The sequence below is a fragment of the Falco cherrug genome, chromosome 1 (assembly GCF_023634085.1).
Source record: "Falco cherrug isolate bFalChe1 chromosome 1, bFalChe1.pri, whole genome shotgun sequence".
Taxonomy (NCBI): domain Eukaryota; kingdom Metazoa; phylum Chordata; class Aves; order Falconiformes; family Falconidae; genus Falco; species Falco cherrug.
Genome location: NC_073697.1, coordinates 81,975,791 through 81,988,411, shown reverse-complemented (window position 1 = coordinate 81,988,411; position 12,621 = coordinate 81,975,791). Strand labels below are relative to the sequence as shown.

General features: G+C 43.2%; 1 protein-coding gene across 2 annotated transcripts; it reads right to left on the bottom strand.

Annotated features, from left to right (window-relative positions):
• Nucleotides 1-627: 627 nt before the first annotated feature.
• Nucleotides 628-9,135, bottom strand: NPY5R (neuropeptide Y receptor Y5). 2 transcript variants are annotated; one of them, XM_055716865.1, is made up of 3 exons: nt 8,787-9,135; nt 6,564-6,681; nt 628-2,384 (listed from the first exon to the last, which is right to left on the bottom strand). In XM_055716865.1, exons 2-3 carry the CDS (start codon nt 6,567-6,569, stop codon nt 1,044-1,046), a joined length of 1,347 nt encoding a protein of 448 aa, XP_055572840.1. In that variant the 5' UTR covers nt 6,570-6,681; nt 8,787-9,135; the 3' UTR covers nt 628-1,043. The 2 variants fall into 2 exon arrangements, with proteins under 2 accessions (XP_055572840.1, XP_055572845.1); XM_055716870.1 differs by having other exon boundaries at nt 628-2,381.
• Nucleotides 9,136-12,621: the final 3,486 nt, after the last annotated feature.

The window sequence follows — 12,621 nt, the reverse complement described above, 5'->3', positions numbered from 1 at the left end:
AAGGAAGGAGAAAAGGAGAGAGGGAAGGGAGATGGAGAAAAGGAGAGAAGGAAGGGAGATACAGAAAGTGTGTGTCTGTGTGTCTGTCTGTGTGTGCCCGCGCGCATATGTGCATATTTATTTGAAAGCTGTTCCAGCTCTCCAAAGCAAGTGGGTCAGCTGTAATGCAGTGCAGTAAGCTTTTGCTTTTTGGAAAAGGAAAAGGGGCGCTGCCTTTCCATTTTCTTTATCTTTCCACTATCACTTACTTATGTAATGGAGGCTTACTCTGATCAGAAGCATGTTGTATGGTTCAGGGGAGTCATCACTGCAAGAACAAAGGCATAGATAAGTTCAGGCCTGGCTGAAAATTACATAAAATGACAAGCCAGAGTAAAAACTGGCTAAGGAAATCAGAGATAGGCTGTACTGGGTAAACACAGTGAGAAGGAAACAATCTAGACAAGAACAACTACCCACAAACCCGTTCCAGGGAATAAGGCAATCGGGGAACCAGCAGCAAAGCATCTTGCAAAGATATTGCAAAGTATAAGTCAAAAAGCTAAGGAAAAATATTTTTCTAATCACACCCAGAAAACAGAAAAAATGTTTAATTATCTTAGAAAAGAGTCAAAGTTGGCACTGAAATAGTCTCAACAGTTAGTTATTTAGTAAACTGTATGTATTTTATTATAGGTTAATGACAGTTAATACTGATATGTCTAAGTAGTTTGTCTTACATTTATTGCTCATTATGTATTCTGTATAATTCCAAAGCACAGATTGCCAATATTTCAGGTAATGAAAATGGTATTCTGGTTTTGTTCACTGGCCATGATTTCCTATGTGTAACAGATGTAAGAATATTATAATATATCTATACATTTCTGCCCAGTGCAAGAAATACATGCAGCCATAGAACTATCCGTTTACACAAAACACTACTAATCACAGCCAAGTCAGACTAACTAAACTAAACTAATTTAGCTTTTACAGCTATACACGTCAGCAGGCTTGAAAGCCAAACTTGTTTGTTTTATTTTATCTTGGGGCACATAAAATCATTATATTTGGCAGCATGGAATAAGGGACATTAAATCAGCTTTTATGCTGTTGTTAAGAAACCCGTAGAGGATGGGATTCAAGCAGCAGGACATCATACCCAGTAAATGGCATATGCAATATACTAATTTAAAATGTCTATTAGAAATAAGAGTGGCATTAAAATCTGTCACAATGTGGAAAAGGTGAAGAGGCATCCAACTGAAACCAAAAACTAGGATTAGCACTGTCAGTCTGCAAAAAACTCTCCTAGATCTCATCTTAATTCTGACAATGGATCGGGATACTGTAATCGCATCCTGGATCTTTGTATTTTCTTCTGGTTTCATCTCAAAACAGATAGGTATCCCAGGGATGAATTTACTAGAGGAAGAGAGCTGGCTTTTTTCTGTGCCAGATATTTCTGGGAAGTCTCTGGAATGAGTATCCTGATGATGCCTTGAAATAGTGGGCATCACACTTGAAGTCTTTTTACTGTATCTTCTGTGGTGCTTTCTGCCAAAGGCGCAGCTCCATCTGGGATGTCTGGAGGGCTGCACCTGTGTGCCGGTACTCCTGGTGGGCTGAAGAGTTAGGTTTATCATCTCCTTTTCTTCAAACTTGTTTTCCTTGTTTGACAGTCTGGAACCTATGGTCCTGCAGACGCTGGTGTGACTAGCGGTTAAACACACCAGTGGCAATATATACTGCATGAACAGTAAGGCTATCGTAAAGGCGATTCTGTAGGAATCAGAAGGCCAGGACTCAATGCACAAGAGCCTGTTCTCCAGTGCCTCTACATTCAAAGTTTTGCTGAGGTCTACAATTTTGTGGAAAACTGGCAGAGGGGAGCAAATTGCAAAGCCAAAGGTCCAAATGGTCACTACTAAGAAATAGCCTTGTTTTGCTGTTAGATTGCTAGAAAGGGGATATTTTATCATACGGTACCTGACTGCAGCAATAGATATTAACATCAAAGTTGAAACTAGAACTGATGTGCACTGGAGGAAGGGCATTACATGACACAGGATAGTGCCAAACATCCACTGGTCAAGCAGGATGGATGTCAGTGTGAAAGGTGAACAAAACAGCACCACCAAGATGTCAGAAAAGGCCAAGTTACCAATGAGAATGTTTATTATTGTCTTCTGCTTGCGCTTTAGTAGAGCTGTTAGTATAAGCAGATTTCCCATAAAGCCAGCCAGACTTATAAGTGTGTACAGCCCAATAAGAAAATACTGTATGTCATCAACACTACTCTTATAGTCTTCCCAGGCAGAAAAATTCTTTGTAGCAGCAGAGGTATTCTTGGTAAGTGTCCTGTTGTTACGGTCTTTGAATCCTAAATCCATTTTACAGTCCTGCTTAGAATGAGAAAGGCATTAATTAGAATCTGAAGGAAGGATGATACTGCTGTTGATCAGAATGTAAAGGAACATAAGTTTACTTTGTATCACCTTAATGCAAATAAATTAATAATGACGTTATTCTACGGTGAGGCAGATCCTGCACAACTTCAGGTCAACATGAATTATTTTCCTAGGTTTTATCATGTGGTGTTCAGCACACCTAGGCCTCCTACCCGGCTGCTCACAGGGGACAATGGCAATTTAAGGTTCTGCATTATGACGCTGGCTTTTAACTATGCTTTGCTATAAAACATATTGTCAGCATCTCCGTGAGGGAGCAGTTAGCTACAAAAGCAATCCATTTAGAGTCAGTGAGATTACTCATGTGAATAACAGCTCATTGATATGAGTAAGGAAATTACAGTCACCATCTGGGCATGTGCCTAATCATTACATGACAGCAAATTATAATGAGAGCACCTGAAAATATATGATGTTTTGACATATGCTAACAACTGCAGTAGTATTTCTTACCTTGCTAGTAGAAAACTAACACAAAATAGATGAGAGCTTTCAAAAAGGATCAGTTTATAAGGAGAACCACTGTCAGTTATCCAAGATGGAATTCCTAATGTGGTGCATATACAAACCATCTTCTATAAAGTGTTGAATATCATATATTAACTGTTGCTCAAGCAGAAGGGAAAACTGCCTAAAAAACATCCGGAGTCACTGGATGTAATACAGAGAGGACAGTATTAACTGGAAGCAAACCCCACACAGCCATTTGAAAATTTGGGGAACAGCTAATTATTCAGCACAGAAACATCTAACATTAAAACTTACTCAGCATAAAGTTATTCTGTCTACAGAATCTTCATGTACTAGTCTTCATCATAGAAGAAACAGAAGGACAAGGGAGTTCAGTTTAAAGCCTGCTTTACCTTAAACACCTGCATGTACTAAATTTTCAAAGTCATAATTCCCCACAGTGTCAATCTCCTGTACAAAACTGCTTAATGTTTAGAAATCTTAGGCGAGAGAAAACAAAAAGATCTAAACAAATCCAAAACATACATAAACTGAGCAGAAGGGTAAACCTGTCAACTGAAAAAGGCAGGGCTCTTCAATACCGATCCACAGCGAGCTGCGTTGTGCTGGCTTCTTCGAAGTGCAGTAATATTATTTGGTTTCCTGAACACGTGTAAATGTGCTCCTTCCTTCACATCACGTGTGTGTTCCTACTGTTGGATGCCAAAGGGAAACCCAAACCATAAAACACCCTCAGAAGATTCACTGACTGTGTTTTGATGGGAAGGTCCCTCATGTATGATTAGAAGTACTTATTTTTACAAAATGTGAAGATATTGCAAGTTTTTATGTCTTATAAATAATGTGCTGGGGAGAGGTGAAAAGAACTAAGTCTTGACGACTTCTCACAATGTTAAGTTAGAGTGTTTTTTAATAGATAAAATAGAAGTAAGAAAAAAATATGTGAATTTAGATAATCTAAATATTATAATTGTGTGTGCACAAGCAGGATAGCATTAATGCAAATTACTTCTGTTTAATTTTTCCCAGTCTCTAGCGTAATGGTGGAAAACCGTGTAACAGACAACAACATTACCTGAGACTACCCTTGCCTCTAGACCAGCTCGAAAGAGGCGGACTAGAGATTCCAATCTCTCTATTTCTATATTGATATTATCAGAGGGGTTTTATTTTGGTGGGCTTCTTTTTATACAACATTTAGCTAAAGAAGTAAATAATTTTTTAACTTAATTTTTCTGAGTTAATTTCTCTGAGTTACTAGTAATCATCTGAAAATTGTATGATCTGCAGACCACGGTGACTTCCAAATCAGCTGAAATTTCTTTCTGTTCTCTAAATGTGACTGAACATAACTTCTGTCTGAGAAAACTACAGCAGGGCTCTGCCCTGGATAAAATACATTCCCCTACCTTGGGATTATGGAATTATGTCCCCGTGATGTCATACCTGTATAATTTTTTTCCATTCCCCTATCTCAGGATTATGGAATTATGTCATACCTGTATCATTTTCCCCCTTTGTTCAATATGGAAGAATGATGAGTTTTGCTACAACTGATGCTTTTGCAGATTTCAGTGTGCACGCATCTGTGATCTGCAGACTCTCTTTTGATTCATGAAAGCCGTTTCAACTGTACATTGCATTTCAATATGAAATATTATCTGCCTAATATTCTCAGGGTGAACATTCTGTTACCTTTGCAGTACTACATTTATCCTAGCTGAGTAGTAGGTAGGAAAAACCTTTGTATGTAACTGAGGAGTTAATAATGAAAAAGCCATTAGTGTAATTCTGGACAATTTCCTTTTTGTTTGGACACCTTCTTTTTCCTGTTTATATCTTGCAGAGATTAAGAGACCATTACTAGCTGAGCATTGCATTGCCTGATAGCAGGTTTGATACCAATCAGGAGTTATTTGAGAAAGGGAAGTGAAACTTTACTCAAGAGCTAAATCTGTACAGATCTTGCTTACTTACCAACCAGTCATTGACTGAGAAGAGGAAGACTAATAAGAGAGAAGGAAATCCAGTGCCATCCTGAGATTCAAAAAAACCTCAAAGCCTCTTACAATGCTCTCAAAGCAGCGATGACTCCGAAGGAATGAGCTTTTCATTATGTGTGCCTACGTAAGTAAACCTGTGCTAAGAGGGATCGTTCTGTGTGGTCTCTTGTTTTACCTGATACTAGATTGAAGGCCTGACCTGTAAAAGGAGACAAACTGCAGATGTTGTTTCTCTCTCAGATACCCGGAGATTAGGATTGCTCTTAGTGCATCTGTTTTCAGTAACAGTTATATCCGCACACATGGTGATATCCGTCATAATGAGTAGTAACAATGCACACCAATGCTTAAGTTATATTAGCAGCTACGTAAGTGTGAAAGTTGTGTCAATCCATGTACCAAAACTGCAGTTTCCTCCCCAGACTTTTTGATGGCATTTGCTGTCGTTGAAAAGGCTGATCTTAGGCCACAGGTTCATCAGTGCATGGGAAAAAGCAGGCACCTCTACTGGTAGAAAGGACTCTCTGTCAAGTTAGTCCACTCCATTTCAATTACGTGCTATGGTCTGAAGAGAAATCTGTACATTTTCATTTAATTTTGCTGAGTTTTAGTCAATGGATTCTATGAAGAGAATTGAAAAGAATCTGACAGTGTCGCTGTCATTTTCTACTACCACTTTCAGTTTCCGGTGACTAAAAGTGAAAAGGAAGAGACTTTTACATCAGATGACCTACAATCATTTTTTCTTCTAGAAATTTATATTCCACACAGGTAATGCTAAGATTAGGGCCAAGGAACTAAGTTTTATGTGTTGTTATACTGGAGCATGTTTATTAAATTAATGTTTACCGAGTTCTTCTTAGAAGTTTAGTTGAAATGTTGTTGCAAGGTTCTGTGGATTTCTACACCTCCGTGTAAAGCTCTTGCAGTATGACTTTAGCAGAGTTGTTTATTGTGTTTTTAATAGAATGCTTCAAAACCAAAAAAAGTGAATATGCTGGTTTTGCTGAAGTAGACTTATTTTGTTGAGACACGTCATTATTGAAGGAGCCTAGCAGAAGCACCTCTGAAATCCAGCACGGGCTGCCCAGCCCCATCCCCCCTGTGCTATGGCTGCCTTCTGCCTTGGGTGAGAGCTGAGAAGGTGCCATCTCCTCTGCCACATGTCCTGATTTCCATGAGGAAGGAGCAATGGAAGAAGGCACAACAGGCTCTGGTCAGGCCCAGGCTGGACCCTCAGACTTTTCAGTGCACTGCAGCTACTTCTGCACCATCTCCCTGTAGTCACAGTTTCAGTGACAGACAGAGAGGGAGGGAGACAGACTATAATCTGCTGCTTTCAACAGGTGAACTTCTGTCATCACAGCACTTCCTCTGCAAAATGCCCAAAGAAAATTTTATTTTCATTTTGGATGTGTGAAATGAAAGCAGACTTTTCCTGCAAAATTTAAAAGAATTGCCAAGTGGATCTCTTGCTCTCAGAGCTTCCTCTCCTGCTCAAAAGGATCCAGTTGCCCTCTTAGCTTGAGGGCCACTGGCAGTAAAGATGCAAAGAAAAGCGTTCCTCCCAGATCACCGATCTTCAGTCCCCAAGCTCCTATTAGCATACCACTGATCTCACAGGGCTGTGTGCACTTACTGGCATTTATCTTCCTGCTTTAACAGCTGCTTCTGTTTTTGAAGATTCTCTCTCCCTTTTGTCAGTTGGTGAATCCCAGCATGGCATGCGGCTGTAGCTTTCAGGAAAATGCAGATTCCTAAAAAGCCCATTGTCAGAAATAAAATTAAACAATATATCCTCTTTAGAGAACATTCTCCTCATATTTGAGGTATATTTCTAAACTGAATTCACCACAGTGCCAGGGTGCCCTTGCGCCTGCTTTCAAGATCAACTGTAATCAATTTGAAGGTACCTGATGGCGATTTTCTAGCTGTCAGCTCCACAAGTTGGATCCCTTTCATCTCCTGTATCAATCAGCCAAGCACATGATGTGCCCTTTCTGTATGCCTGGTCTGCGTACGCTCCCCGAGACTGTGCTCAGCTACAGCCCTGGGAGCTCACACCCCACGAGCTTTAAGAGGGTTTGTTTAGGTCTCCTGTAGTTTCAGTGGGATGCTCGAGGCGGGGCCTAGGTGGCATGGGGCTGGGGGGACTGCTGTTTCAGGGCAGCACCCAAGGTGGGTCTGAATATTTACTGTAAGAATCAAATGAATGCAGTTAACATTAAATACAAAGAGTATTTGTGGTTACCTTTCACAGCAAAATGTATTTTATGACAGCTGATGTACATGATCTTGATTTCAAGTAACACTTCTTTAAGTCACGCTCATTTATGTTATACCTCGGCGTGACTCTGATTACTGTGATTCTTATTTTCACCAAAATCATGCTTCAGAGCTTTCAGTTGCCATTGATCTAAGGCCTGAGCATGTCAGGGAGAACTTAAACCATTATTCAGGTTTAGCTGAGTTAAAGTTACCACATAACCTAGAATATGCTAGTTTAGTATGTTTAAAATCTTATAGTTAATCTCATAATTTCACTTAAAGCTATCACTTAAAACTCATAAACCGTAATTTAGGAGAGCAAATAGGCTAGATAGTTCTCTTTCTCTGTAGATTTAAAGTGAAATTTTCAAGAACACAAGAGTTAGGCAGGCAATCATCATCCTCTGAAGGCAATTGTTCTTTCAGAAAATGTTCCTTCTGTTAGATGTGATACTTACATTAAGGTTTATTCATGGATAAGAGCTTATGTTCTGCAATATTAATACCTATTAAGTTAACGCTGGCTGGTCCCTGAATAGTCTAGCCAGTTCAATCTGTGTAAAAGGACAATAAATCTTTACAGCTGTGAATGATTTACGGTCTTAGGAGACATTTTTCTACCTTAAAAAGAAATAAAGACAAACACATACAGGGAGAAAGCAAAATATTAAAATTTCCTAAAAAATACTGCCTTTCTGCCTCCATAATACCAGAGTGGTATCAGGATGGTACAGAAAAAGTCAGAGGAAGTCTTTAAACTTCTACACTGTTATAATGAGTTAACATGGTGGGCTGTAACTGCCTGACCCCCTAAGCACAAGGAAAGCACTGAGCAACGTTGCTACTACCCGCGTGAGGATGCCCTCATATCATCAACGGCTGAGATAACGTTGAGCCAAAACCTGAAAGCCCTGAAGGGTCGCACATTCACAGCGTGAGCTGCAGATGCAGTGCTGCCGCTGCTGCTGCAGGTGTTCTGGCTTGCTGTTGTGAGGGCAAAAACTCCTCTGAGAACCTGAGAGCATTCCAAAGGTTGAGGTTACTTCAGGAGTCCAAAAAAAGGGATTTTTGTGCACGTTAACGGTATGCCTCTCTACGTGCTTAACTACAAGAGGAATTGCAACATTATACTGCAAAAGCAAGAGCCAAGTATTTCTCCAGCTCCAAGGAAATGTGGTCCGATGCAATGAGGCAGAACAGACAACTTGAGGTGCACGGCTGCCTGCTGTGCCAAGGGAGCGCAGCTGCGGTGCCTCGCGACGGCAAAAACCCAGCCCAGCTCAACTCAACCCAACCAGGCGTGATCGGTGTTTTCGCCCCCCCGGCACCTCGCCCGGGAGCCGCTCTGGGCTGCGCGCCCCGCACCACCCCGCACCGCGCCGCCGGGAGCCCCGCTGCTGGGCCCAGGGGCAGCGGGGCCGGGCCCGCGGGACCCAAACCCCCCGGGCTGAAGCGAAACGCCGCCACCTCCGCGCCCGCACTGGCGGGGCGCTGCCCCGCGCAAACTTGCGCGTCCGCCCCGCGGGGAGCGGCGTGGAGCCCGTCCGGCCGAGGGGCTGCCTGCGCGGCGGCTGCGCGCCCCGCGGAGCGTTACCTGCGCGCATCTCCCGGCGGCGGCGCCTCGGTCTTCCGCGGCAGCGGCGGCGGGCGGAGAGGGCCGCGGTGCGCAGCGGGTGCGCAGCGCCAGGCGGGGCGGGCAGCCCCGGGCGCGCTCATGGCTCCGGGCCGGGCCGCGCTGCGGGGGGCGCGGCGGCTGCCCGGGAGCGGGGCGGGGCGCGCATCGCCGCGGCCTGGCGGCGCACCTTGCGCGGACGCGGTGGGGTGGCCACTATCGATGCGGGTCTGGGGCTGGCGGAGCCGTGCTCCGGGAGGCTGCGTCGGGCGGTACCTGGCGCCCCTATTTCAGCGCTGCACCGGGCGGCAATTAGAGTTTCCATGGAAATAACGAGTCCGTACACAGCCCCCGCGCCCGCGGTATTTAAGGGACGCTCCCAGCTTCCCACTGGGAATCCGGGAGCAGCGTTTTGCGGCGGCAGCGCTCTACGTGCCCCGGGCCCTGCGCGCACAGTCAGGCAGGCGCAGAGCCCTGAGCCCGGCGCTGGCCAGCGGGGCAGGGTTGGGGGGCGCCTGGCCACGCTGCCCAAACACCCTTGAATCTCTGCCATGGTTTCAGAACAGGTGGGAGGTGGTGGATTTCCCCCAGCAGTTTCCTTTTCTGAGTTGAGTAACCCAGTAACCAGGGCAAATATCGAAAGGGTGGTTTTAATTTCATCTGGGCCATCAGTGGGAAGGCAGGGTGGTTTTTTAAGTGAGCAATACTTCAATGCGTAAAAATTGTTGGGTAAGTCATAGCACAAAGCGTGAAAAGACAAATTCTGCTGTTCTTGCCAGCTGCTGTCTTGTAGCACAAGAAGAGTCATTGATCATAGTCCAATTACAGGGCTGCTGGAGAATGGAGTGACATGCAGGTCTCAGGGAGCACAAGTGACAGAATCTGACACAAAAACATAATGATTTTACCATTTGCAGAGGCACTCCTTCGACAGTTGATATTACCAGCCCTGCAGAAAAGCTGTCAGTGTAATTAGGCCGTGAAAGACACTTCCACACAAAGACAAAAGAGCTGGATCAATCATATCGTAAAATAACTTTTTAAAAGTCCAGTTAGGTTCCTTATTTAGCTTAGGTTAAAACCCACTCATTTTAGGGTAAATGATCGAGGAACAATTAGCCTTAATCCTCAGCGTTTGAGGCCAGGATGGTGAGGAAGATCACATCCCATCTTCTTTCGCCAGCTCCTGCATTATTCACCACCCACTGCTGGTGAATCATGGCGTGTGCAAGCGGAGCACTGGGAGCTGCCAGGTGGAAGTGACGTGCCAATCCATCTCGTTGTTTTAAGACAGCTTTCCCGTTAGTCACAGCAGAGAACAGAATTCATCCTTTTCAGGCCTGAGCAACTGTTCTTAGCATTTTTGACCATCTTCCCACCTAACATTGATGGCTTTGAAACTTTTCATGCAAATATTTGACCTGAAGATAGAAACCCACTTTGGTTCTAACCTGCCATGGGGGTGATTTAAGATCATCTCCCAGGGCACCAGTTTACCTGGAATGCCCCTTGTTCCAGGAGAGCTTCCAACATTGCTGGCCCCACTGCGTGAAGTGGAAGCTCACTCCTGGGAAGAGCAAAGTTTTAGAGACACTGTATCTTTCTGTGAAAACTTCTGGCTACAGCAGACTGACTTGTCTTTAAAAAAATATCTAAATTTGCTGGCAGAGCCCACAGACGGGAAATTATGGTTTTTTGCATTGCACAGCTATGATTTATGTGGGATGCCATTATACCTTCTTAAAGGTACGAACAGCCTACCTCCATGTTGACTTTGTTTCTAAGGCAGGCAAGCACATTCTAGATTCCCAAACAGCCTCCAGAAATTACATGCTGCTTAGCACCAGCAGTCAGTAAGACAGGTGTTCCTTCCTCAAAGTGATTTTCTCTAAGAATAAAATAGCATACTTGTTTTGTTTGTCGTCTTATTCCAGGAGGGCTCATCAACCAGTAATGTACTTGCAGGTGTGGGTTGGTTTGTTTGTTTGTTTGTTTGTTTGTTTGTTTTCCCCCTGGACCTGTAAATAACATCAGATTTTTCTCAGCTGTATTTGGACAATTCACCGCTGACACTAGGGCTCATCAGAGGCGATTACTATTCAGACCATTATCATATTTTCCTTCTCACTGTGTGTGTACCTCTGTCTTGCCAGTAATACTACTGAATAATAGAATAGATGATCTAGAGATAGGAAAGGTACTGACATTAGAGCTATCGAATGTCAGGACTGACAACAGATAATAGTACAAGTTCGCTAGAAACCAGCCTCCATAGGGTTGTTGAAGCCATAAGAGGAGTCCTCGAGGAATTAAGAGATAGTAATGATGGAAGATACCCGTTCTGGAGGAGCTGGGGAAGAAAAATGGGGCATCGGAGAGAGAAGACTGGGATTCCTGAGTCAGAAAGGCACAACAGAAAATACAGGAGAAAACTCTGTGCTTATATGAATACAAATTAATTTTGGCATGTTTCTTACCACATTCTGGAAAGTATAGTTTTTGGGAGTATCATCCCAATATCTTGGAAGATTTAGCCTCTAAAGGCTAACTGTGAAAGACCCACGAAGACTCAAAGCTCCAATGGAAGTCAGTAAGAACTGACGAATGCCACAAAAAATAAAGGTCTAAGCCACCTAATGTACAAATTCCACAGAATGCAGTCAATCATCTTGAGTCAAAATGTGCCATGAGTCAAAGTCTAATGTTGTGGTAAAGTCTGCTACAGAGGGAGCACCTATCCATGGACAAGACAGTTTAAAAAGGTAGGACATAGCTACTACAGAGTTTGAGGCATTTTGTGATATAGACATAAAGCATTTCTGTTGGTCAAAATTTTTCACACCCATCAACGAAACTGTTCATCCTCCACAAAAATTTTATTAAAATACTATTACAAAGTACTATTAAAAATGCCAGTAACATCTGGTTTCTGTGTGGCCCATCCCTTCCACAGATTCTTACCTCACATAAAGCAGCCGGACATGGAGGCAGCAAGCCTTGGACTGCTAAAAAGGTTGCAATGGTTGAGGATGCCTTTGCAATGAAAGACAGGACTTCAGACAGTTAGCTAATAAAATACTTCCAAGGGTGAGCATATAATTGATCCCTTTTGCTGCCCAACATGTGTCATCATATTTGTTGGCCGGTGCTACACACATTGACTATTAGTGTCCCTTCTGGATGATGATGCCAAAGCACAGGGCCTATTTCTGCTTCATCTGAAGCCGGATGAGGGCTTGTATATGAGCATATGGGTTTGAACCCCAAATGGAAAGAGTGGGGTGGCTGTAGAAGAAAACATGACTTAGTATTTTGGCCAGGTGGACATCATTTAGGCAATCTTTAAGTAACATTGCATATGATCAGGACAGCTTTACACTAGTCAGCTTGGCTCTGTTGTTGAAACTGGAACTGCAGCAGCAAGGCTCTGAGCAGAAATCATCCACAGCATTCACTCCACTTCTTTGGGTTTGTGGCATTAGCAGTCAGATGCAGGGTTGTTATGTTTAGTGTCACTTGCAGTCCTTGCAGAATAAACACGCTGTTAGCCAGAGATTTTTCTGCTGTTCTCATTGTACTCAACAGCAAAATGCCCATTCAGTCTACTGATGACAGACTTTTGCCCCAAGGGGCACGAGTTCCCTTATCTGAGTAATGTGAAATGCAGGTATTTCAATAGTACTGATGTTCATTACTAGAAAATGAGAACAATAAAAAGTAAAGTTAAAAAAACCTTCAGAGAGTCTTTCTATTCATTTCCATAGTGGTGACTTCAGTTTGTTTTACATACAGTAGAAACCACAAACAACTCTCATGA